General features: G+C 33.4%; 4 protein-coding genes across 5 annotated transcripts; all 4 read left to right on the plus strand.

Moving 5' to 3' along the window:
- The first annotated feature begins 719 nt into the window (after positions 1-719).
- On the plus strand, positions 720-8,000 carry LOC140819008 (serine/threonine protein phosphatase 2A 55 kDa regulatory subunit B beta isoform-like). The gene is made up of 14 exons (XM_073178991.1): positions 720-1,139; positions 2,880-2,983; positions 3,066-3,161; positions 3,399-3,518; positions 3,876-4,082; positions 4,488-4,579; positions 4,996-5,114; positions 5,731-5,854; positions 6,059-6,182; positions 6,701-6,769; positions 6,857-6,948; positions 7,040-7,117; positions 7,206-7,276; positions 7,370-8,000. Exons 1-14 carry the CDS (start codon positions 1,022-1,024, stop codon positions 7,504-7,506), a joined length of 1,551 nt encoding a protein of 516 aa, XP_073035092.1. The 5' UTR covers positions 720-1,021; the 3' UTR covers positions 7,507-8,000.
- A 691-nt stretch (positions 8,001-8,691) lies between these two features.
- Positions 8,692-10,166, plus strand: LOC140819836 (inorganic pyrophosphatase 1-like). The gene is made up of 4 exons (XM_073180075.1): positions 8,692-8,900; positions 9,057-9,178; positions 9,286-9,490; positions 9,601-10,166. The coding sequence occupies exons 1-4, from the start codon at positions 8,763-8,765 to the stop codon at positions 9,958-9,960; spliced, it is 825 nt and encodes a 274-aa protein (XP_073036176.1). The 5' UTR covers positions 8,692-8,762; the 3' UTR covers positions 9,961-10,166.
- A 1,209-nt stretch (positions 10,167-11,375) lies between these two features.
- On the plus strand, positions 11,376-16,082 carry LOC140819372 (putative hydrolase C777.06c). 2 transcript variants are annotated; one of them, XM_073179439.1, is made up of 12 exons: positions 11,376-11,648; positions 12,802-12,893; positions 13,024-13,136; positions 13,743-13,784; positions 13,988-14,043; positions 14,133-14,209; positions 14,788-14,907; positions 15,056-15,132; positions 15,209-15,272; positions 15,547-15,597; positions 15,684-15,732; positions 15,817-16,082. In XM_073179439.1, the coding sequence occupies exons 1-12, from the start codon at positions 11,483-11,485 to the stop codon at positions 15,933-15,935; spliced, it is 1,026 nt and encodes a 341-aa protein (XP_073035540.1). In that variant the 5' UTR covers positions 11,376-11,482; the 3' UTR covers positions 15,936-16,082. The 2 variants fall into 2 exon arrangements, with proteins under 2 accessions (XP_073035540.1, XP_073035539.1); XM_073179438.1 differs by having other exon boundaries at positions 11,377-11,648; positions 12,802-12,929.
- A 2,815-nt stretch (positions 16,083-18,897) lies between these two features.
- On the plus strand, positions 18,898-21,495 carry LOC140819736 (protein indeterminate-domain 7-like). The gene is made up of 3 exons (XM_073179918.1): positions 18,898-19,139; positions 19,252-19,648; positions 20,178-21,495. The coding sequence occupies exons 1-3, from the start codon at positions 18,935-18,937 to the stop codon at positions 21,211-21,213; spliced, it is 1,638 nt and encodes a 545-aa protein (XP_073036019.1). The 5' UTR covers positions 18,898-18,934; the 3' UTR covers positions 21,214-21,495.
- Positions 21,496-26,412: the final 4,917 nt, after the last annotated feature.

Consider the following 26,412-nt stretch of genomic DNA (forward strand, 5'->3'; position numbering starts at 1 on the left):
TAAAATTCTCACAAAATTATCCATTACACAAATCACGCGAATTTACAAGCCATTTTTTTTTTGAAATTATATGTGTGACAAGATCTTATCCGTTGAAATGAAACGAAAATAATGTCCATATGGATAAGATCTCGTTAACCTCCCTCGCCTCATTTTTTTTCTTTTTCCCTTCTCAAGTTGTTGGAAAAAAACGGCTAAAGTTGCTACAAGACAATGTTTAACATTTTAACCTTTGATTATATTATAGACTTGAAAATAGGCCCATGACAGCATTTGGAACCGAAATTGCACCAAACACAATGCCCAACAGTAACCATGCACTAAACTCTTAAACATATATAGTCACTCTTTGTGGCCTGTTGTTTTGGGCCGATACAGACAGCCTCATTTCTGTTTCATGGATACTTGTTTTGACTTATTAATTCATTTTTTATATTAATCTTTTGAATTTTTTGTGAAACGTTGATCATAAAAGATTAAAATATGATGATAATTAGCTATTTGATATATAAATTGAGTAATTTTTTTGTGAAACGGTTGATCTGATTTTTTTTGTTTAAAAGATAATGTTTTTTCATAGTTCACGTCGACGAAGATTATACATAAAATTTATTTATCTGCAAAACCATTTGACACTAATTTTTGTAATTCAAGTTTATGACATTCTGCATATTATTTATTTTGTTTTGAGAGTGAAAAGAAAAAAAGAAAAGAAAAGAAAAGGAAATAGAAAGAAGGATTTGTCTCCAAAACATATACATACACTGTTACACAATCAGTATATCGACGCATTGAGGGAGAAAATCTGAATCATCCTCCTTTGTAATAACTCTATGAACGCACTGAGAAATGGTTGAATCTGAATCCGAATCCCCGCTGTCAGCTTTGATCTTTCTCAATTCCTGAAACCTCAATTGCTCTTTTTGATGAACTGGAGATAGGGAGGAAGTGAGATTAGATGTTGTCTTTTTGATATTGTTTTGCTGTTGCTTTTGATTCTTATTTTCGTTTATCAAGGAGAATGAACGGTGGTGATGGTGAAGAGGGGGATTCAGCTGCGTTGGGTCCACCGGCGCCGCTCGAGTGGAAATTTTCTCAGGTATTTGGCGAGCGGACAGCCGGAGAAGAAGTACAGGAAGGTAGATTTTTTATTGTTGATTCTATTAGTGAGGAAAAGATGTTTGCTTTGGGTTTGGATCTTCTCGTTAGGGTAAGGGATTTCTGTAATTTGATCCCTTTTGGGTTTGTCAACTGCTTGATTTTGTAGAATTTCAGTGTGATTGATTGGGGATTAACATGAGTGATCTGCTTGCCATTGTTTTGATCAATGATACCAAAGGTTAATGGTGTGGGTATGAAGTGAATAGAGTTCAACGTTAGTCTGATCGTGGGTTTTCACGCGGAATGAACCTGGTTTCTGGCCTAAAGAATGTGTTTTTACTGTGGGTTTTGATTACTTCAAATAGTCTTTGCTATGTCTTTGAACTTGTTTTGTGTATGGTTAGTTTGAAAATGACGCAACTTCTATAGCTTGAACTCCAAGCTCTTTTTATGTTGTTGGGGAAGTGAGAGCTGGTCTCTTTGCGCACTCCATGCAGTGACTGAACCAAAGTTGGAGGTCATTCCAAGACTTTGCTGCTGTTGTTTTGTAGGTCTACTGATTTGTGACATTGTGCTGGGTGTAATGTTTTTGGCCAACTTTTGACTGTGTCTGTTGCTTGGACTGGAGCTTCTAGCTTATACTTTTTGTTGTTTTTGGTCCTGGTATGAATAACATGTCACAATGTGTTCTATTGCTTCCAAATTCTTCTATGGGTTGAAAGGGTTCAGGACTTCATGATGCCCAAACACACTGATCTGACCTATTTTGAGATTCAAAATTATGCTTGTATTTTGTTATGCCTTAACAGGGCCATTCAAAACATGCTTGTATGGTGTCATTTAAAATAAAACAAAAATGATGTCTGTTACGATTTTGTTTACATGTAAGAGGGAAGTTTATCTCTTTTTCTCGTTTGTTCATGTGTCGACTTTCGTTGCTTAATTTAATTTGCATGTGATTAATTTGCAATCACATTATATGCTGTTCACTGTGCACCTTGTGTCGGATCAAATTAGCAAACTGGTTCATGTAGAGGGGGTGTTGGCTAGGAGAAGGGCAAGAAAACTTATGATCTGTTATGTTGTAGGGTTATTCTAAAATGGACCGAGATCACCATGTTTGGTTTTTCATTATCTGTCTCTTGCAAAAAAAATAAAAAGGAAAAAAAAATCTCGCAATCTGCACATGGTAAGAATTGGACTCTGCTGTCTTTTGCAAAACATTCAGATTGTGACATGTTCATGCTGAAGCAGGTGACGGTCTTGTTGTAAATTTTTATGCTTTTTACGTAATTGGACTTCAACTGTTAGAAAGGCTGAAGTTTGAAATTTACTTCTTGAGTGCATGCTTCTGTTTTGTGTTTTTTTAACCTGAAATTACTTGAAATGCTATTTATTAGAGACATGGTAAGGATCAAGTATTCTGCAGATTCAAGAAGTTCAATTGCAATAGGCTTCTGGGCCAAATTTTTACCCTCAATACGCAAAATATTTTTCTAATTATTTGCTTATTCAATGATTTTGTTATTTTATGTAGCTTACAATTTCCCATTTAGTAAAAGGTTTATGGATACGTTGCCCCTATTTTAAGACTCCGTGTCTCTACTTTGGTAGATAAGAAGATTGACAGCAGCGGTTTTGTATGAATTTTTTTTCTTAATGTTTCCTGAATCATGTTTTAGTGGTTGTCCGTGTTATAAGTTAATCGGAACTGCTGACTAAGAAATTTAGGGTGCAACTCAAAACTGTAGTTTTGTTTTGAATTCTTTTCGTGGCAGTTGACATCATATCCGCAATTGAATTTGACAAAACTGGTGATCATCTGGCTACTGGTGACCGCGGTGGAAGGGTGGTCTTATTTGAAAGAACTGATGTGAGAGAGGTAAGGTCAACATCTGATGGTTTTATTTAATTGTGGACATATTCATCTTGAAAGATTATCTTCTAACAAGTTTAAATTGCAGCATGGGGAAAATCGTAGAGATTTAGAGATGATGGACTATCCAACTAGACATCCGGAGTTTCGTTACAAAACTGAATTTCAGAGCCATGAACCAGAGGTATTTATTAAAAATTCCAGCTCATGTCAAATTTTTGTTATCTGGGGTCTACCTTCGAATTCAATCATTTTTCCAAATGCACTGGCCTTGATTTAACAGAGAGCTTTCCTTTTTTCAATTGGACAAATGCTTAAAGGCATCTATTGCTTTCACTGTTTTCACTGCCTTATCCCTTAGGGAAAAATTGGATAAAAGTTTGAATTGTAATAACATGGCGTGAAAATCTTTTTACTTCAGTTTGATTATCTCAAGAGCTTGGAAATTGAGGAGAAAATCAACAAGATTCAATGGTGTCAGACAGCTAATGGTGCACTCTTTCTCCTTTCCACGAATGACAAAACTATTAAGTTTTGGAAGGTTAGATATATAATTTTTCCTTTTTGTTAATTATTAATTTGTTTAGGTATAATATGTTAAAATAGTTAATAATTTGCGGTTGTTTATTGTAGTAATTATGTATTCATACTTGTGCTCATCTTATTCGCATTCTGGATTTGTTTTTCTCATAATTTTCCTTCAATGTACTTAGGGGAGTCAAGATAAGATAAGACATTGATTAATACAACCTTTTCGCATTACTAAATTACTTTCACCCACTCCAGAATTTGTTACAAATTCCCCGAAATATCTTGACAACAAAGAAAGAAATTCGTTCTACCAAAAAGTGCCTTTAATTTTCAATTTGAAAAATTTCCTAGTGGTTGTTTGAAACAGGTTCAAGAAAAGAAGATCAAGAAAATATCTGATATGAATGTTCACCCATCTAAACCAGCTGGAAATAGTACTGTTGCAAGCTCCAGTGTTTCTTCGAATTCTAAATTGCATCTGGCAAATGGTGGCAGTCCAGATCGATTTTATAACTACTTGAGCAATGACTTGTCCTTTCCACCTGGGGGTATCCCCTCACTTCGATTACCAGTGGTACACATACTTAACTTAGCTGCACTACTATTTGTGGTATGAATAATTCTGTGCGATGTGCTATCTTTTTTATGTGTTTGGTCGAAAATTGGTTGTTAGGTTTTAATAAATGAAAGCTATTTTGAATTGTTTTCCGTTCTTGTCCATTTTGAACGTATAAAATCCATTTTCTCCACTGAATGATTTAACATGCCTGGGTATATGTCTCATAACATTTATGACTTCCTCATAAATGTTGAACTCTAAGCTGTGGTGCCTAAAGATGACATCATTAGCATTAATTGCTCAACTCTCAATCTTAAAATTATCGTAGGTATTCACTCAAAAATAATTTATGTGCATCGTACAATTCGCTATTTTCTCGCTCACTTTGTTTCTTGTGACACTTGGTTGTACAATCTATAGGTCACATGCAGTGAGACCGGTCTTGTTGCGAGATGTAGGAGAGTATATGCCCATGCCCATGATTACCATATCAATTCTATATCAAATAACAGGTAAAGATCCAAAATTTGTCTCATCTTACTATGCCTGCATGTATGTGGGGCAGCTAGAATTAAAAAAACAAAAAGATGGCACAGTTTGGTTCTCATCTTTGGTGAGAACTTCTTTATTGTAGTAAGACTTGGGCAAGGAATATTGTAGAAATTGTGTTCCCAAGTATTTGCCTCGAATTACGAAAATAGAAAATAGAACTGTGTGGATGTCATTGTTTTGTGGTCATTCAATGCCCATGCACCTTTCCTTACTGGGGCCGTTCTAGAGTTATGACTTATTGAAAGGCTGATTGCTGTTGACATGTAAACAACGAAAAATATTCACTAGGTTTTGGCACGATGACATATTGTTCTTTGTTTCTATTGATTTTTGTTTGTCTGATTTCATGATTAATTCATATTTGAATGCTTTGCAGCGATGGTGAAACATTTATATCAGCTGATGATCTAAGAATAAATCTTTGGAACCTGGAAATAAGTAATCAAAGTTTCAACATTGTTGATGTGAAGCCCACAAATATGGAGGATCTGACTGGTGTGTCTTTATGCTATCTTCTTTTGTTGCAACCACAATTTATATGTAATAATTGATGAACAAAACTAATATAAAGCTGAAATAGACCCAGAGATAAACTCTGTAAAAGAAGAAGACTCCTCTTCCCTAGCCTAGGCTAGTATTTTCTCGAACAACAAAATAACATAATGATCCTTAATTTACCTCCCCTCACGTTTTATTCCCTTTCTCCATATCTAGATTCTTCAAAGGGATTGGGCTTGGGTTTGCATCACTTGAACTGCATTGTTTTAGGGCCCTGGGCCCACCATAGTAAAATCCATAATAATACTTGTGTCCGTAACATCTTTCTTCATGTATTTTTTTCCATATTTTAAATAATGACTTGATTTGCATAAGATTTTGTGACATTTCCTCTAAGTTCTCGATGACTGTCGTGATAAATGTTAAGTGACATACAGACTCGGAAAGGGGTCATATCAAGAGGCTTAAAGCTATTGTAATTCTTGCTCTATAATATGTGATATGCCTCTCTTACAATATAACTTAACATCTGGGAGCTTCCTTTTTGGGAAAAAGGTTGACAGAACAAGTAATGGGGTAATCTTCTATTCACTTATTTTTGTTTCTTGTGCAGAGGTGATAACTTCAGCTGAATTTCATCCTTCTCATTGCAACATGTTAGCGTATAGTAGTTCTAAGGGATCAATTCGTCTCATTGATCTGCGGCAATCTGCCCTGTGCGATTCACATTCTAAAATGTAAGTGATGGGTTGCATTTTAAGTCTTCTGATTAATGATTTTGTACCTTATCTGCTTTTTAATAAAAACTCGATAACTTTTCCTAAGAAGTTGAATGCTAATTGTGGGAAATTCTATGTACTTCGCAAGGACAGTGTTTTGTTTTTGTGCTCTGATTTCTTGCGCTTTCTTTGGATGAGAGATTAATGTTCATTCATAAACAGATTCGAGGAACAGGAAGCACCTGGTTCAAGATCATTTTTCACTGAGATAATTGCTTCGATTTCAGATATTAAGTTCGCGAAGGATGGAAGATATATTCTTAGTCGAGATTACATGACCCTTAAGGTTTTGTTTTCTGTAGTTATTTTTGCACTTTTATCATTATTGGTTGTTAATATTCTAATTGACCAACATGTTCGCTGTTTATTAACTTTTTTGTTACTTACAGCTAATTTAGCTGATGTCAGTGAATGCCTTTAGGCGCAGTTTGCTCATTAAAGGATGCAGGCTGGATAAAATTTAGTTTCTATGACTATTTTAATGTTAGAAAAATTTATTTGTTATCATAAATAAGTGGTTTGAGATAAATATTGAACAAAAACTATTGATCTCAGATTAACGTGTCCATATTTTATCTGAAAATTGAAAACCCAGAGCTCAAGTTTGGCACTGGAAATTGGATATGATATTGTAATTCAATTATGCTCTTCATTGACTGGCTGTAGAAACCACTTAAATGCATTGCTCATAAGATAACATGTTTCTATAGTTTTTTGAGTTTCCGTGGATATCACATTTCTATTTTCAATATTTATCGTGGTCTCAGTTTTGTTTTTAACTGATTGAATATAAGTTGGTTTCAGTTGTGGGATATTAACATGGATTCTGGTCCAATTACAACTTTCCAGGTTCATGAGCATTTAAGACCAAAGGTGAGTTGCCTTGCTCCTGGACCATTTTGCCCGAAGCGTTTTTGTGACCTTTGAGCTGATAAAATGTTGTTAATTAATAATGTCCAGCTCTGTGACTTGTATGAAAATGACTCCATTTTTGATAAATTTGAATGCTGTCTGAGTGGTGATGGTCGCCGATTGGCTACTGGTTCTTACAAGTAGGTTCAAGTTTGTGCTCCATTTTATCATACTGCCATTTGCATGTATGTCACTCTATCAAAATGTGACAAAATACTTGGTATGGTTCAGCAATCTGTTCCGCGTGTTTGGCTGTGCTTCGGGCAGTACTGAAGCCACTTCTCTAGAAGCAAGCAAAAATCCAATGAGGTACTACTACCAGTTTTAAGTTTTGATTTTTCGGACCAACTCTAGTCTCAATTCTCATTTTTACTTGTTACGGACGACTCTCTTTCAGAAGGCAGGTGCAGAACCCTTCAAGGCCTGCCAGATCCTTGAGTAGTAGCATCACTCGTGTCGTCAGAAGAGGTATAATTCCCATTCCCATCTCCTCATCTACTTGGTTTTTGTGTCCATGCAACATAATCTCAACTGACAATAATGTTGTGCTCTATGTTGCAGGTGCAGAAAGTTCGGGAGTTGATACAAATGGGAATTCATTTGACTCCACTACAAAACTACTCCACCTTGCGTGGCACCCATCTGAAAACTCAATCGCTTGTGCTGCTGCAAATAGCTTGTACATGTATTATGCATAAAAAAAAAACCCAATTCCTGAACACCGGTTAACAATTTTGGGCTAACTCATTTGAAGATGCCTCTTTCATCAAATAGAAGAGAAGGTCGATCACTTTCTCAAGCCTCTGTAATCCGTGCTTGGAATGCTGTGTTTCATAAGCTACCATGACAAATTTCAGAACAGATCTGCATGTCTTTGTTGTTACCTGAGCAAGGCAACTGTATTCCCTTCACCTTCCGTTGTTTTACCCTCGACATTATATTTCTTCTATTTATTTTTTCTTCACCTCTCATCAAAGTGTCGCGTTTGGTCGGGTCGGGTCTGTTCGTATCTTGTAGAATTCTGGAATCTAAGTTGGTCTGGTCTACTTATAATTTGCTCCTAGTAAATGTTAGTTTTAGTTGCAATACTTTTGGAAATTCATTAAATTTAATTGTAGCATAACGCTTGTACTTGTTCCTTCTGTAGGATGATCTTTATGGTCTTTGTTCACCTAAAGTTTCTCGTTCGATATTTCTTTTGTAAAAGTATTAAACTCTGTCTTTATTTAATTTTCCTTAAAATTGATTTTTTTTTAAGGACAAATTTTGGTTTCGAATCCGAGAAAGCCATATTCTACAATTTTTTTAATAAAGTGTGGAAAGAGGAGTTTTTGAATTAAAAAAAGGTAGATACAAATGTTGCTTCTACTATATTAAACAGACGACGCATACATTTAAATTTATTCCAATAATTCAGAGAGGGAGCATCAACATTATATTATATACTATGCTTTATACAAGGCTCCTCAAAATCTAAATTATTTTTTGTCTTTGCTATATGATTAACCTTAAAGGTAACAATTATTATTAAACACTGAATATTTATTTATTTAGTAACTATTTTTTATTAAATATAAGTAAGTCTTTTGTACGTTTATATTTTACAAATAAAATGATAATATTTTTTAATGGATCAGATCGGATAAAATATATCCAAATAATCATGGAATATTCTCTTATCAGATTTTTTTTTAAAGAAAAAAAAAAAAACAACCACCTTACATTACACCTGACCGTTGGATGAAGCTAATCCAGCGGCTGATTTGAACAATAATTTAAAAATTATAATTTTGAACGAAGTAATATTCCACTGGAATCTGATTGTTACAATACGCAGCCCACCTGGATTCCCTTCCAACCCTATAAATACCCCTACCCTCGACGCTATGAATCTCCATGCGTATCAAATCCTACGTATTTACATAGAAAAGGAAAATCTTGTCTCTGTCGAACGATGGCCGGAATCGTGGTGGTTTTCGACTTCGACAAGACGATCATCGAGACCGACAGCGATAATTGGGTGGTGGACGAACTTGGCGCCACCGATTTGTTCGATCAGCTTCTGCCCACCATGCCTTGGAATTCACTCATGGTACGTATGTATACCTACGTACGTACGTGATCATAGATAGGTTCAACCTTTTTTTACTGGGTATATATATTAATATATATACATGCATATTAACTCATGGAGAGGCTGGCTGCATATATTCTTATATTTCTCTCTTTTTTATTTTACAAAATACAGGATTGGATGATGATAGAGCTTAACGAACGAGGAAAAACCATTGAAGACATCAAACAAGTGCTGAGGACGGTTCCAATACATCCTAGGATAGTCCCTGCAATCAAAACTGCTCGTGCTTTAGGGTATGTATTTATGATAATATGATTCTTATGATGCATGCATACTCTATATATCAAATACGGTCATCAAAAGTTTCCGGGTTCTGATTTATGTTTTGGTCAATTATTAGGTGTGATCTGAGGATAGTTAGTGATGCGAACAATTTCTTCATCGAGACGATTCTTGATCACCTCGGAATAAAGGATTGCTTCTCTGAGATCAACACGAACCCGAGCCACCGGGACAATGAAGGGAGGTTGAGGATTTCTCCGTACGTTGATTTCAAGTCGTCTCTCCATGGTTGCAATAATCCTTGCCCTCCAAACATGTGCAAGGTATATATATACATATATATGGTATATCTACGCACGTCTCTTTGAGTATGTTTATTATTTGAACGTCCTGTCCTGAATCTGATCTAATTGCGTTTGTTTAATAACGAAAGGGTATGATTATCGAAACGATCAAATGCTCTATAGCCAAACAAGGGAAGAAAAGGATGATATATCTTGGTGACGGCATCGGCGATTTCTGCCCGAGTTTGAAGCTGGAGGAAGGGGACTTTATGATGCCAAGAAAGAATTTCCCGGCGTGGGATTTGATACGCGAAAATCAGGGACGTGTCAAAGCAGAAATCCATGAATGGGTGGATGGAGGAGAGCTAGAAAGTACTCTACTAAAACTTATAGAAAAAATCAGGATTCAAGAAAGCTCGGTTCAATCTTTGATGGTGGGCAGTAAGTTCGGCAACATTCCAATGGCAGCACATGAGAGCAGCCCCCATGTTCTTCGAGTTCATCAATAGATATGGTTGAATAATTTGGTTACTGATTAAACTTGTTTCACCTTTTCCCCCCTTTTCTTGTTTGTGTATGTGTGTGGGGCAAGAAAACACATGTACTTATTCGACATTTAGCAAGTTAAGATATATTTTGTATTTGAAAGCCTCAGTTTAGCAGCTTTGGTTGGATTCTGAAGTCATGATGAGCTTCATTAAGAATATATAGGTTTGGCAATATACAAGAGGAATGATATATTATTAATATGAATATCTCTTTACTATTTTGTTGGGAAAAAGAAGTGTTACTCGATCTCATATATTACATTTCTTACTTTTCATTGTTAACAAGTGTTTCGATCAGATTTTACATTCAATAAAGTTACTAACACGAATCAGACTACGATATCTGAAAATACTTGATTAATTACTTGTCTCAAAAGATCAGCTAACATTCAAGAAACGAGCCCAAATATTTGGACAACTTGATTCTTTACCTTGAACAGTTGATTCCTGGAGCAATCTGATGTTGCCCTGCTGCCCAAAACATGCAACAGCCAAGTTTCCCACATCCAGCTGGGAGATGGCACGACAAACTGGAGCATGGAGTGCTCTTATTAACTGAAATTCTCATTCACTACAGCTCCGATCCATTTCTTTAGGCACGCCCAAGCATGCAACTGCATTTTCCTCCATTGTTATAGCCCCGTACGCGCCAGAAGATGGTGATCCATTCTCTCAATGAGATGATATTTTCATCTATTGATCATCAACGAGTAAGGAATTGCATCAGATTATTCATTTTGAGTTTGTATAAGATAACCACAAACAATCAATAGAAGGATTATTTCACTTTTCATTGTTTCTTTGAAGCTTCTTCAGCTTCATCCAAATGAAATTAATCGTTGTTTCTCACTCTTCCCAATCGTAAGAGATATTCCTGATCATCACCTTCTTACCTTTGTCCTAATGGTTTTTTGTGACCTTCTGCATTTTTCAGTTAACTAAGGTATAATATAGTCGGATTAACTCATCTTTTATACTAAAATTTTAAACTCAATACTATAAAATATAATCAAAATTGGGAGAATTTAATTAATTTATGGGTTTCATACCAATTCTTCACTCGGAAAATAAAATAATAATCTATGTTCAAATCCGAGGAATGATTGCTCGGATTGAGCTTTTAATCCTCGGATTACTATAAATATGTAAATTCTTTCATATTTTGATATATTAATTTAATTTCTATAATATTTAATTAGAAAACTTTGAAAAATTGATATTAGTCAAACATTATTTTTTAATTGTGTCTTTTTTAATAAAAAAAAAAAATTTACCTTCAAATGTGCAAGAAAAACGAAGACCAATATAATGATTTGTTATTATTATTATAATAAAAAATTAAAGCATTTAATATTGTAATTTACAGTGCTTTTTGACAAAAATCTGAAAATATTTCGGCTCAAATAAAAAATCTGAAAATAATTGGTCGGTGCCCTCCCTGAGAAAGGACCAGCATTTTTCCGGAGACACCGGAATATCCTAAATGGTTGTACCTATCCCTTTCGGTATTGTACGTCCGATTCCTTCTTCATGGATCCAGCTGACTCGTACGATCAACCCGCTTTATCTTTACACAAGGGCACCATTATCGATTTTAAGAAATGGGTCGACTCGCTTTGGCTCTATTTTTCAGGCTTCCCTCCATTCAAGTGAGTTTCAATTCATAAAAGCTTTGATTTTTTTTTTTATTGCATGGCTTGTTTCATATTTGTTTTTCTATTTGATTAATTTCGTTGAAGTGTTCTTGTGCAGATTTGTTGTTTATGTGATTTTTTTATGTTACTTGCAGCTAATAAAATGGACAGTTCGTAAGTTATAAGTGAGAAGGAAACTTTTTGGTCTGGAAAGTTTTTGTTGATTGTTTGAAATTCATTTTAGAAATGTGATTGTTGAATCAAGATAAAGACGTTGAGAATTAGAATTATAATGACTTTATTGCTTCTCTCTTTAGCTTGGGTTGATCATTGTATAATATCATCTAGCTTCAAATTGAAGGTTTAGCCAAATTTTGTGGAATTGGTAAACTCAGAGTCAGAGGTATTATATATATGTTGAGTTTTTCAATTGAACAATATTTGCTTTTTGTTGCTTCGTGTGTTTGGTGTCAGTTCATTATACAAGTAGGTTATTTCATCTCAACTCTACAATGTCCTGAGATACCAAATGTGAACTTAGAACTGTTAAGAACATTTCATTGAGTAATTTGAACCTGGCTTGCTCGCTCTGTTGCTTCTTGATGTTTCGAGCAACCTTTCTCTAGTAAGAAACAAGGAATTTGGAATATAATCATTGTTTAAGATCGATTTCTTTTTAGAATGTTAATGCTTATGGGATTAATGTGGATATTATTAATATTTATTAATGGAACACATTCTTGATCCTACTTACATGGTTGAATTCAGCTTTTTTTCCTGAATTTAATATATAAAATAAAAAACTTTGTCAATCATAAACCAGAAGAAATAAAATAGAGTATGCATGTTTCCAGTGACCCGACAGGTTTTTTCCCAGCTAAATAGTTTATGCACATAAGTCATTTTTGGGAGGTGGTACTTTGATAGTGGGCTGACTCTATATTTACTCCTTCCCTACGCAGTATCCCCCCCATCCATTTCTATATTCCGTGTGCTTGTATAGAAATTTTAGATCTCTGTAGTTGTTTAACAGGGGTGAGAATGTTTCGGCTTTAGTAGATCAATTAGCTCATCTTTGTAGGATAGTATGCTGCTTGACTGTACTTCATACTGATTTTTTTATTTCAAGAAGGAATCGTCGCTAAGGATATGTTTGATTTTCTCACAGGTTATGCTAGTGATCCTGGACGAGCTCAAGTTTCTTTAGACCAATCTGAAATCATTTTTATTGGAACCGGGACTAGTGAAGGGATTCCACGTGTGAGCTGCCTTACTAATCCCAATAAGACATGCCCAGTATGCCTGCACATATTTCATGCTTGCAGAATTCATGATTATGGTTTCAGAGATGAGAATGTTAACTTACACGGACTGATACTTCTATAAACAGGTTTGCTTCAAGGCTGCAGAACCGGGTAACAGAAATAAGAGACTTAACACAAGCCTCCTCATCCGCTTACCAAGGCCATTGGGAGAATGTAACATTCTTATTGATGCCGGCAAGTATGTTAAAAGTTCTTCCATTTCACATAACAAGATTTTCTTGATTGTCACATGCATCTTGAATGATGGGTTCTGTACCATTGTATTTTGCTCAAATCTTTGAGGTTTTTTCCTAGGTTTTGTTATTCATAATCATCTTTGATATGCTGTGTCAATGTGAAGAAAAGTAAATGCTCATATCACTTGTTCAATATTTTGATTTTGGCTGAAATAACCGAGCACGTACCACTTGTTGAATATCATCGTATATGAGAATAATCTGATGTGATTGAATGTATCGTTTGTCTTCCATGTATAGTTCTTGCAACCTAGGTCCAAGTAGTCTTCCTATCACAATGGCTTTAATGAGAAAATGTTGACATAGAAACAATGACTTTCTTCAATTTGAACCGGGATTAAAAATTTATCACGAATAAGTACAATAATTTTCGATACTTTGAAAGATACTTCTGTTTATTGAGAGGAACCTCAAAATATAGATATTCAAGAAATGACAGTTTTGGGTGTAGGCATTAGCTTTGTTGGATTGAATTTAGTAGATATTCAGTTGTTCATTCTGCGAAGCTATGGTACACACTAAACCACCACTATCCTTGCTCGATGCAGGTTTTTCTATCAAAGTGCTCTGAGATGGTTCCCGACTTATGGGTAAGCTTACTTTAGTTAAAGGTCTGCTAACCGTTATTTGTACCTCATCACATAATTTTTCAGAATTTATGTTATGCATTTATTACTGAATATTTTCCACATACTGGTTGTATTAATAAAGTGATGGGAAAGAACAAGTAATGGCCTCTTTCATGGGTATCTTCATGGAAGTTCCTTGTTATAACGACTTGGATTTCTGCCAGGATAAGAACAATTGATGCCGTTATTATTACACATTCTCATGCTGATGCAATTGGAGGTCTCTCACATTATTTCTTTAAAATTTCTATGGATGATGAAGTCATAAAATGCTAAGCATTTATATATAAGAAAGCTTGCTTCTTTCAGGTTTGGACGATCTTCGTGACTGGACAAATAATGTTCAGCCTTCTGTTCCAATTTATACTACATTGCGTGACTTTGAGGTTCTTATTGCTTTTGAATCTGCATCCCTCAATAAAATTTTGTTGATATTTTACTACTGATGGTATAATTTACCTTTACTTAAACAAACTCATACTGGATGGATATAACCAGAAAATTGCTCACTGCTCCCGCTCCCTCCACCCTCTTCATCCAACATATGTCCACATGATAAGTACAACTATTTTTATACAATTTTAGTTATTAATAACCTCGAGGACTTAGAAATTAATTTCCACAGCTTTCGATTTCCATCTGAGATCTCTTGAAGCGTGAATGATATTTCCTGCAGAATTCAAAAGCCAATTATCACTTTTTCAAAAAAAAACAATATAATTTTTGTCCCGCTTGGGCTTTATCATGTACATCCTTCATTTGGGTTTTAGATGTTTAACGAGGTTTCCATTGTAAGTGGTCACTTAGACTAAAGTCTGCTATCTGTGCATGGAGTATATTTGAGTCTGTAGTTTGTTGAGAGTTCCATATGTTTGGTCCGTCTTAACAACAAGGATAGCCATTGGCATTGCTTATGGTAAAATATCTGACTCTTGTTAGACTGACTTAACCCTTATAATTTTAGGTGATGAATAAAACTCATTATTATTTGGTAGATAAAAGTGGTGTGACACCTGGTGCTGCAGTTTCAGACTTGCAGTTTAACGTCATACAAGAAGAGCCATTCTCAGTAAATGATCTTCAGGTGAAATTTTTCAATATGTTCCTTATTGAAGTATGATATTCTATTATTAGGGCTTAGGCTCTGAATTTTATAGATATATGTATCTATATGGAATGTTTGAGCGTTCTTTACCAATTTATCTTCTTGTTTTGTTAATGTTGTCTTGCAGTTTATTCCCTTACCAGTCTGGCATGGCCGCGGTTATCGTTCTTTGGGTTTTCGTTTTGGCAATATTTGTTATATTAGGTAATGTTTTAAATAATTGTGGTTTATTCAATCTTTTTTTTTAGTGGAGGCTGATAATTTTTCTGTGTGTTTGTAGTGATGTTAGTGAAATACCCGAAGATACGTATCCTCTTCTCGAGAACTGTGAAATTCTTATTATGGTCTCTATCTCTTTTCCCTCTGCATTTTTGTGCATAATTCTTTGCCCCACTTAAATTTCAGAAGGCATCAATTTAGCTTATGAATGTAAATTTTATTTCAGAAAATATTTAAAAAATTTGGTTCTGCCCGCATAAAAATATAATTCAAATTTTATTCCCCAACCCTTGGGTGGTCTTGGCTCTGCCTCTCAGTCGACTCGTGAGCATCATCTTCGTTCTTTTAGTTGAGTGGGTTTTGTTGTCATCATTACTTTTCCTGTATTTCCACGATTAGGATGCTCTGAGACCAGATCGATCTTCTTCAACACATTTTGGACTCCCGCAAGTAAGTTACTTCAGTAGCAAATCACGACAGGCTCAGGCAGATGCTTAGTCACCCGTCATCTGATAGTTATATTTAAAATTTCCCAGGCATTGGAGGAGGTTCGAAAAATCAGACCAAAAAGAACACTTTTCACAGGTATGCTTCCAATGCTGATTGTTGTACTGTCTCTTCTTTGGACCTAGAATGTTTTTTGTTTCCTCGACTTTGATCTGTAACTAGGCATGATGCATCTCATGGATCACGATGAAGTGAACTCAAATCTCGTGAAGTTGAAGGAGACCGAAGGACTTGATGTTCAACTTAGCTACGATGGACTCCGTGTGCCGGTATCTCTATAACCTGAAGGAAAATTCAATCGTACTCTGCGCATTGATGCATGATAATTGAAATGTGAAATTCGATTTCTTAAGACACAGAAAGAGGAGACAATATCATCATTCATTAGCTGATTTTGATTCAAAGGAATTAGTATTAAGATCTATTTACTGCATTTTTATTCGATTTCAAATCAAGCCTAACGAAATCCATGGTTCCGAGTAACTGCAATGAGTACATCCCATTGAAATCTTTTGCATCATACAATTTCCAGTGGAAGACAACAACAGTTGGAAAAATATTGAAGAAAAAAAAAACATAATATAGATAATAAATAAATTAGTGTTGTACAGTGAATTAAGGAGGCTAGTAAATGTCTATTTGAGCAGCCCTTTTTGACTTGAGAGTGTGGACTCTTTCCTTGGTGTAGCCTACAAAATCAGATTATTTTCTGGACTTTAAGGCTCAACAAAATCAGGGCGAGGGAAACAAAATCCCTCTATTTTATTTTGAAATTTAATTGTATATGGTTATACTATTTTACCAGATGTGAAATAGTATTTGATGGAAAAAATAATGTCAATATACAACAAATTAAAGTTTAATGTATGTAGAATTATATATTATATTATGTATATGATCATATAAACATTGCATGCCAACGAGTGTATATCATATTGTTTCTACATGTGCATTTCGTTTTCCATCTTTCTGTATTTGTCCTTCGTTTATGTCTCCTACGATCCCTCGTGGAATCCCCCGATATCATATGATTCCAATTCAATTTGGTACTGATTTGGCCTCCAAAAGTATATATTATTTTAGTGTGTTGACTCATCGTGACAGCATTGTCGATAACGCGTCTCGGGTTTTATTTATATTTTACTTTTGAAGAGAAAACAAGAACCTTAGCTTGAAGGAAAAAGGATCATAGAGCCAGTACACGATTGGTCATTGTTATGTTTGAAATTTTCTTGAGATAATAATGACGACTACATAAAGTATCCCCTAGAGCTTTGAATTTTAAATTTTAGGTTTTTCCAGATGTTATAGACGGATCACTTACCTGACTCGACTCATGAAAATATATTGGTTTTAATATCTTTGACAAATTTGGAGATAAATATATTATACCCTCAAAATACTTCAAGTACACACCACTATCAACGTCTCTCTTTCTTCTTTGCCAACTTAAGGCAACATTTTCAAACTTATACTGCAAAAATTGTCAGCATTCACATGATTTTATTTTTTTTAACAAAATTGGCCATTTGGTTATGCTACAAATTGAAATATGGATAAGACGATGAAAATGTAAAAGAGATACTTTTAGATTTATTAAAAGTATCATCATACTTTATATTATCCAAATATGGAATTTTTCTTTGGCCCAAGTTAAGTTGATAACAACTAAATGGAATGACACAAAAATCTGCATTTCCAAAAGAGAAGATAATTTCCAATCAGTGAAATATTATTATTTAACAATAACAAATTTCAAATAAAATCTAATGCTTTTTACCATTAGAAATCAATGACAGAAATGTCCATCCTTGGAACAGTATACATAAGACCATACCCCCAAAAAATCTCTCTAATTGAAGTAGAAATAAGAAAATCATATCATAAAACATGAAGATATATAAATTATATTAAAAGGTGCACATGTAATAATATAATTTGAATTATAGTTCATAAATGATTTACTCTTTACTCAATGTAAAAACAATTACTATTGAATCAAATAATTTACATTTTCAGCAATCTATACCAACAAGTTTAGCATAGCAATCATGTGTTCCCAATGTCTAAAAATAATAACAATAATTGCCCAAGTGGATCACGGAAAGTGAAATAATCATGATAGCTACAAAATGAAGTCAAACAAATGCATTGAATTTCTTGCAAATTTAAATACATAGTTTGCTAGCTTAATCAATCACTCAAATTTTAATTAACCAACTAAGAAGGATTTACTATATATAAAATTGATGATCAGAAAATAATTATGAAACAAAAGTTAAATAATTACAAAGACTTAATCAATATAATGACTCAATCATGCATGCACACAATTACAAATCTGAAAGGCATATATTCTACTGCCAACTTTATTAATTAGACTGTAAAAAATCATGCAAATTATCAATGTCTCTTTCTGTATATAAAAAAAAAAAAACAAGTCTCTTTTTCACATGGCGGCTTTTCTTTATATAAGAATAGTGAAAGGTGGAGTTCAAATTGGAGCAATAATAGTTTTTTAAAAAAGCTATTAATAAATATCAGATTTTATTTTTTAAGTTTTTTTTTCCTGGGGTTTGGAGAAGAGAACAAAAGTAAAGACAGAAAGTGCACGTCAGAATTAGCCGCAGGGCTTGTGTGTTATTTTTTGCAAAGGTGGGGTGGATTAATTTTCAGGGATTTCTTCTCATCCATATCTCTTTCTTCTAAAAAACAAACACACCACATACTGAAAAAACCATTTTTAAAAGTTTTTTAAAAAAATTCATTAACAGGAAGTTGGATTTTGTTCGTCATTTGTTCTTACAATGCTTGTTTCTGATCTGATTTTCTTGGTTTTAGCAAGAAAATATTGAAGAAAAACTTGTGGTTTTTTCTTCTTCTTTTTTGGTATAAGCTCCAGTCAGATTTTAGCTTTATCTTCCTTTTATTTTATTTTATTTTTCAAGAAAAGAAATAGTACTTGTCTGTTGTGGTGATGCCAAAGGGTGGAAGAAGCCATCATCAAGAAGGGAGTTGAAGTTGTTTTGAGGTTCAAACAAGAAACTAGACTTTTAAGGAACAAATATTTGTCCAGTTTTCACCTACTTCAGCCTTTTTCTAGATTAGTATTTTGTCTTTAGATCTCAAAAATCCCGTCTTAAAGAAAAAGTTGAAGATCTGTGGACTCATCCTCACCCCATGATGCAACAGTACTTGGATTTCTAGCTAATGATTATGCTTTTGCTGATGTATTAATTTGCATCTGTTTCAAGAAATATTCAGATTTAAAGGGAAAAAAATGATGAAAAGTTTGGCATCAATTCAACAAACTCCTGTGGAAGAAAACATGTCTAACTTGACTACTGCATCTGGTGAAGCTAGTGTTTCTTCAAGTAACAGGAACGACAATGGTGGAATGTACAATCCACTGTATAATTTTCCTCCCACAAATCAACCACAGCCACAGCCAATCAAGAAAAAGAGAAACCAACCAGGCCATCCAGGTAAAAAAAAAAAAAAAAACAAAGCAAAGGCCCACCAAAAAAATCAGCTTTTTTTCCAGTTTTTTTTGTTATAGGCGATTCAGGAAATGAAATTCTTCCGGTTTTTTACCAGACCCTGATGCAGAAGTAATAGCTTTGTCACCGAGAACCCTTTTGGCAACCAACAGATTTGTGTGTGAAATCTGCAAAAAAGGGTTTCAAAGAGACCAAAACCTGCAGCTTCACAGAAGAGGTCACAATCTGCCATGGAAGCTGAAGCAGAGAACAAGCAACGAGATAAGGAAAAAAGTGTATGTTTGCCCAGAAAGCAGCTGTATCCACCATGATCCATCCAGGGCATTGGGAGATTTGACAGGAATTAAGAAGCACTTTTGCAGAAAACATGGGGAGAAGAAATGGAAGTGTGAGAAATGCTCAAGGAGGTATGCGGTTCAATCAGACTGGAAAGCACACTCAAAGATTTGTGGCACCAAGGAATACAGATGTGACTGTGGAACTATCTTCTCCAGGTAATTAAACTTAAGAGTCTCTATTTTAGTTACCAAAAATCACCATTTTTTTTAATCAAGTAAATTGTGTTACAAATTTCTTAATTATTATGTTAGTTTATCAAGGTTTTTCCTTTTTGGATCTGTGTGAAGTTTATCCTATCAATCAGTGTATGAAAATGGCTAGCTAGTTGTAGATGGCAATTCTTGATTTTCTAATTTGGTAACTGTTTTTTTGTCCTTTTTTCTCAAAATTATTCTTCTTTTTGGTCTAATCTATATTTTCCCTTTTCCAGGGACTTAATTTTCAAATTTCAACAAGAGTGAAAAAGTCTAGTGATTTGACACACACTTGTTGATTAAAATATTCCTCTGTAACTTTAAATTAACTTTAAATTATACATATTTCGCATATCCTGTCAAATGAGACCCCCACTCACTATTCATAAACAAACAGGCTCCCCAATAATTTTTTATTCAGCATATAATCAATACACACATATAGTGTTTGTGTGTGTTTCTTGAATGTAATTTTCTTACTCTATTTCAGGAGAGATAGCTTTATCACGCACAGAGCCTTTTGTGATGCTCTAGCAGAAGAAAATGCAAGAAATATCACAATCCCATTTCAAGTTGGCGCAGGTGCTTCTTCTCATCACACGAATCACCAACAAATTCGATCCCAATTCAATAATAATACAAATGAGCAGCTCCCATTTCCCATCAAGAAAGAGCAACAACATCAAAATTTCAGCCTGAGGCCAGAGATCCCACCACGGCTATCTTGCACATCATTTCTTGGCCCACAGCCCATTGACCTCATCAGCAGTACCACTCCATCATCAGTATCACTCTTTCAAGATTTTCAGCACAACCAAGATCATCATCATCATGATCAGAATCTGAATCCAAACCCTAACCCTAGCAACAGCCTGGGCTCCACCGCCCTACCCCCCTACCACCACCCCCAACCACCCTCTCCGCACCTCTCAGCAACTGCATTGCTGCAGAAAGCAGCACAGATTGGCGCAAAAGGCATCAGCAACCAATGTGCATCACCCGCGGGTGTGTTTATCAGGCCCCACCAAACTCACATGTCCGCTTCTTATTCTGGTCAAAATATAATAGCTGGATTTGGTTTAAACTTGTCTTCACGTGATGAGTTTATCAATGGCTTGACTTCATTTGGTAATAAAGCTGCAGCAATGACAGGTGGTGCTAGTACAGGACCAGGTGCATCAGGAGGTGACACTGGCAACAACAATAACATTACTAATAATGACCCTCTTTCTTCTTCGACTTCTTCTTTCCTACATGAAATGATAATGAACAACCCCGAGCATCCTCTAATTTCTTCAAGCACTGGATTTGATGGAGACATGCATGCATTTGGTGGAATCTTTAATCATCCTGTGGCAGTAAAGGAAGTTTGGGGTGCGAATGAAGGTGGTGGAAACGATGGATTGACAAGGGATTTCTTGGGACTCAGGCCTTTGTCTCGAAGTGAAATTCTGAGTTTGAGCAACTGCATGAACAACAGTCCTGGTGCTGCATGTGCTCAGAATAATGATGGAAATCAAACGTAAAAATCTTGGGCAAGGTTAAATCTTTTGAGGACCCTTTTATTTTGTTTTCTTTGAATGTTGATCGGGAAGAAACTAGTGTTGAAATTTGAAACCCTAGCTATCTCTTGGTAGCTCAGATATACAACAAACGTACGTATATCTAAAGATGCGAATCATGATTACTTTTTAGATTACATTTAATTAATTTGGTTTAATGTACATGTGAAAGAAAATATCGCATGAGTCAGTCTACTGTCTATTGAGTGCAGTATTAATGAAATTTTGGTTATGATTAAAATTGAATGCTTCTCGGACCACATAAATGCATGCTTGCCTTGTAATAAATAAATAATAAATATTGCGCACTTGTGAATTCTATTTCTATATAAAAATAATAATTAATTCCAAGTTGAACCAGATAGTAAATCAAGGCAGAGATAGACAGACAAGTTCCCAATGAAATTTGATGGATTGGGATGATGACATGTGTTTGTCTGCTTTGAAAAGTTTAATGTACGTCTTGTTCGTTCACAATTGTACTTTATTTTGTCGAATGCAACATGTGAATATATATTACAGTACTGGTCAAGTCGCATAGGATTCTTTCTTCTAATTTTTGTGAAGTTCAAAAATAATTAAGGTTGCATTTGGTACTGAAATGCTAATAAAATGCAAACTCAAAAAGGAGGATTCGCTTTGCCTTAGATGATCAGGTGACCACATCCACCCTCCCCCGCCTCAGATAAGCTACATGCCCCCACCTCGATCCATCTCTTTACAGTCCCAAGAACTTAGATGATCAGGTGACCACCTTCCGCACCCCCCCCCCCCCCCCTCCCTCTCTCTATCTCCCTCTGTGTGTGTGTGTGTGTGTATATATATATATATATAACGTGGGAACAAGCAAGCTAGAATGAAAAGGACCGGGCAGATCAGGTCCATCGTCATGTCACTATCATGCAGTAGCTTAAAAAATAATTAAAATATTAATGAAGAATATCGGTAATTTAGTGAAAAATGCATATGTCAATGATTTTTTTAAGATTCAGTACCCATATGTTTTATTTTGTATTTTAATACCTAACACAAGATCAACTTAGTTTTTACTACATGTTTTAAGCATTTTTACTTTTTTACCCTTTTTAACTAATAAAAAATTATTTAAATTCCTATTTTTGTTGGTCCTTATCATTCTCGAATACATTTGGATGACATCTACATTGAATTAAAATATTTTTTTATTTAAAAAAAAATCACAATTAAGTATTGAACTTTTTGAAATATTTTATTTTACTTGGAAATACTAAATTTCAATTTTAAAATACTTGATTTAGTAAATGATATACTCAAAATTGGTATTAAAATACTGGATATTTGAAAATGTAACGCAAGTTCACCTAGTGCTCGTATTTCCATCCAAGATCTATTTGGATGACATGTTCATTTCATTTAATTATTTTTTTTTATTTTTAAAAACACAAATTCGCAATTAACCATTGAACTTTTTCAAGTACTTACTTTTACTTGTGAAATATCTAATTTCAGTTTTAAAATAATTGATTTGGTAAATGAGATACTCCGAATAGGTATTAAAATACTGAATATTCGAATATGCAATTCAAGTTCACCAAGTGCTCGTATTTTCATCCAAGATCCATTTGGATGACTTGTTCATTTCATTTAATTATTTTTTTATCTAAGAAAAACAATTTCGCAATTAAGCATTGAACTTTTTCAAGTACTTAGTTTTATTTGCGAAATATCTAATTTCAATATTAAAATACTTGATTTGGTAATTGAGATACTCATAAAAGTTAATAAAATACTAGATATTCTAGTAGGCAATGTAATTTCACCAAATGCTCGCATTTTCATCCAAGATGCATTTGGATGACATGTACATTTCATTTAAATATTTTTTATTTTAAAAGAAAAACAAATTCACAACTAAGCATTGAACTTTTTGAAGTACTTATTTTTACTTGCGAAATACCTAATTTCAATTTTAAAATACTTGATTTGGTAAATGAAATACTCATAATGAATATTAAAATACTGAATATTCGAATATGCAACGTAAGTTCACCAAATGCTCGCATTTCCATTCAAGATGCATTTGGATGACATGTTCATTTCATTTAATTATTTTTTTATTGTAAAAAAAAAAACAAATTCGTAACTAAGCATTGATTTTTTTCAAATACTTACTTTTACTTGCGAAATACCTAATTTCAATTTTAAAATACTTGATTTGATAAATGAGATACTCATAATGGGTATTAAAATACTGGATATTCGAATATGCAATGTAAGTTCACCAGGTGTTGGTCTTTCCTTGAAAGATGTATTTGGACGACATATCCTTCTCATGTGATATCTATTTTTTAAAAAAATATATCAAATTCTCAACTAAGCATGAAACTTTTAAAGTAATTAGCTTACTTGATAAGTACCTAATTTCAGTTTCAAAATACTTGATTTCATAAATGAGATACTCAGAATAGGTAATAAAATACTTGATATTTCTAATATGCATCATGATGCAATTTCAATGCATTTGAAATTTTAACAAATACATTGTTCATCACTCCTCATGAAATAAAAATAACAATTTATTTCGGTATACAAAGAAAGAACTTACTTTTATTACGGAACAATTATGCTACTATATTTTTGTTAAAGGTAAGTGCTTATTTTGATCTACAAACAACTTACTCTTACTCCACGGATCAGTAATGAACTATGTTCATTTCTTTAAATGACATGAATAAGTATTCTAATAAATCTTAGTTGAAAAAACCAACCATGACTGAATTTAAGTTGCATATTCAAATATCCAGTATTATATCACATATTATGAGTATCTCATTTACCAAATCAAGTATTTTAAAATTAAAATTAGGTATTTCGGAAGTAAATGTAAGTACTTCAAAATATTCAATGCTTAGTGATCGGACAAAACTTTTATTGTAAAATTCTTAGTAAAAATTAATAATATTCAAGGTAGAAATAATCGCAAGTGCACGATATCAAGTAATAATATAGTGTACAAGAGTATGAATATAGTTCCTTTAAGGACTGTATTTCTCAATTATTATTATCAGTTATTCAATTTTTAGCAGCGATACTTCAGATAATTGTTTACTACTACAATTATTAAATAAAAACTCAATGAAATGGTTCAAGGATTAAATGATGAAATAAATAAGCTAGAATGATTGATTAAAGTTCAATTAGAAATGAATTTGTTGAGAATCTCGGTTCACCTACCTCTCGCTAATCTACTTAATTCGTTCGACAATGATCTATTCTTTCAAAGAGATTTCCTATCCATTTGAACATGCCCTCTCAAGCTATGTCAAACTAATTCAACTCAATGAAGTAATTAAATCTCTTTAATTATTTATCAAGGGTGAATTGCATGTCATTTTATTTCGACCTACTGGACTATGACTATCGACGGGTATCCGACTTTATATTCCTATGTAAATTGTAAATCCACGGATTATGCTACTCGTTCCTATCAGAGGCTATTCTCTCGAAGAACATTGTCTGGAAATCTTCAAATATTCGCTTCAAGCTTATTTTTCTCTTTCAAAGCTTTGTAGCTGCTGAAAAGTAAGATCTTGAACATGTCATCCAAATGCATCTTAAAAGGAAATCCGAGCACTTTGTGAACTTACGTTGCATATTCAAATATCCAGTATTTTAATACTCATTATGAGTATCTCATTTACCAAATCAAGTATTTTAAAACTGAAATTAGGTATTTCGCAAGTAAAATTAAGTACTTAAAAAAGTTCAATGCTTAGTTGCAAATTTGTTTTTTTAGAATAAAAAACAATTAAATTAAATGAACATGTCATCCAAATGTAGCTTGGATAGAAATGCGAATACTTGGTGAACTTACATTGCATATTCGAATATCCAGTATACGCATTCTGAGTATCTCATTTACCAAATCAAGTATTTTAAAATTGAAATTAGGTATTTCGCAAATAAAAGTAAGTACTTCAAAATGTTATATACTTAGTTGCAATTTTTTTTAAATAAAGAAAATAATTAAATGAACTGAACATGTCATCCAAATGCATCTTGGATGGAAATACGAGCACTTGGTGAACTTACGTTGCATATTCGAATATCCATTATTTTAATACCTATTCTGAGTATCTCATTTGCCAAATCAAGTATTTTAAAATTGAAATTAGGTATTTCGCAAGTAAAACTAAGTACTTGAAAAAGTTCAATGTTTAGTTACAAATTTGTTTTTTTAAAAATAAAAAATTATTAAATGAAGTGAACATATCATCCAAATGCATCTTGGATGAAAATGCGAGCATTTGGTGAACTTACATTGCATATTTTAATATCCAGTATTTTAATACTCATTCTGAGTATTTCATTTACCAAATCAAGTATTTTAAAATTGAAATTAAGTATTTCGCAAGTAAAACTAAGTACTTGAAAAAAGTTCAATGCTTAGTTGCGAATTTATTTTTTTTAAATAAAAAAGTATTTAAATGAAATGTACATTTCATCCAAATGCATCTTGAATGAAAATGCGCGCACTTTGTGAACTTACATTGCCTACTAAAATATCCAGTATTTTATTAAATTTTATAGGTATCTCAATTATCAAATCAAGTCTTTTAAAATTGAAATTAGGTATTTCGCAAGTAAAAGTAAGTATTTGAAAAAATTCAATGCTTAGTTACAAATTTGTTTTTTTTTTTACAATAAAAAAATAATTAAATGAAATGAACATGTCATCCAAATGCATCTTGAATAGAAATGCGAGCATTTGGTGAACTTACGTTGCATATTCGAATATTCAATATTTTAATATTCATTATGAGTTTTTCATTTACCAAATCAAGTATTTTAAAATTGAAATTAGGTATTTCGCAAGTAAAAATAAGTACTTGAAAAACTTCAATGCTTAGTTGCAATTTGTTTTTTAACAATAAAAAAATTAATTAAATGAAATGAACGTGTCATCCAAATGCATCTTGGATGGAAATGAGAACATTTAGTTAATTTGCGTTGCATATTCGAACATCCAGTATTTTAATACACATTATGCATATTTCATTTACTAAATCAAGTATTTTAAAATTAAAATTAAGTATTTCGTAACTAAAACTAAGTATTTCAAAAAGTTCAATCATTAGTTGCGAATTTATTTATTTTAAATAAAAAATATTTAAATTAAAAATA

The sequence above is a fragment of the Primulina eburnea genome, chromosome 18 (genome assembly GCF_022965805.1).
Source record: "Primulina eburnea isolate SZY01 chromosome 18, ASM2296580v1, whole genome shotgun sequence".
NCBI classification, from domain to species: Eukaryota; Viridiplantae; Streptophyta; class Magnoliopsida; order Lamiales; family Gesneriaceae; genus Primulina; species Primulina eburnea.

What these genes read in the sequence shown, in the direction of transcription:
- LOC140819008 (XM_073178991.1), top strand. Translation starts at nt 1,022, where the DNA reads ATGAACGGTGGTGATGGTGAAGAGGGGGATTCAGCTGCGTTGGGTCCA. An exon ending in AATTCTATATCAAATAACAG is followed by an intron (nt 4,580 to 4,995) that starts GTAAAGATCCAA and finishes AATGCTTTGCAG; the next exon opens with CGATGGTGAAACATTTATAT. An exon ending in TGCGATTCACATTCTAAAAT is followed by an intron (nt 5,855 to 6,058) that starts GTAAGTGATGGG and finishes ATTCATAAACAG; the next exon opens with ATTCGAGGAACAGGAAGCAC.
- LOC140819372 (XM_073179438.1), top strand. Translation starts at nt 11,483, where the DNA reads ATGGTTGTACCTATCCCTTTCGGTATTGTACGTCCGATTCCTTCTTCA. An exon ending in TCAGGCTTCCCTCCATTCAA is followed by an intron (nt 11,649 to 12,801) that starts GTGAGTTTCAAT and finishes ATTTTCTCACAG; the next exon opens with GTTATGCTAGTGATCCTGGA. An exon ending in TCTCAGTAAATGATCTTCAG is followed by an intron (nt 14,908 to 15,055) that starts GTGAAATTTTTC and finishes GTTGTCTTGCAG; the next exon opens with TTTATTCCCTTACCAGTCTG.
- LOC140819736 (XM_073179918.1), top strand. Translation starts at nt 18,935, where the DNA reads ATGATGAAAAGTTTGGCATCAATTCAACAAACTCCTGTGGAAGAAAAC. An exon ending in AAACCAACCAGGCCATCCAG is followed by an intron (nt 19,140 to 19,251) that starts GTAAAAAAAAAA and finishes GTTTTTTACCAG; the next exon opens with ACCCTGATGCAGAAGTAATA. An exon ending in TGTGGAACTATCTTCTCCAG is followed by an intron (nt 19,649 to 20,177) that starts GTAATTAAACTT and finishes ACTCTATTTCAG; the next exon opens with GAGAGATAGCTTTATCACGC.
- LOC140819836 (XM_073180075.1), top strand. Translation starts at nt 8,763, where the DNA reads ATGGCCGGAATCGTGGTGGTTTTCGACTTCGACAAGACGATCATCGAG. An exon ending in AAAACTGCTCGTGCTTTAGG is followed by an intron (nt 9,179 to 9,285) that starts GTATGTATTTAT and finishes GTCAATTATTAG; the next exon opens with GTGTGATCTGAGGATAGTTA. An exon ending in GCCCTCCAAACATGTGCAAG is followed by an intron (nt 9,491 to 9,600) that starts GTATATATATAC and finishes TAATAACGAAAG; the next exon opens with GGTATGATTATCGAAACGAT.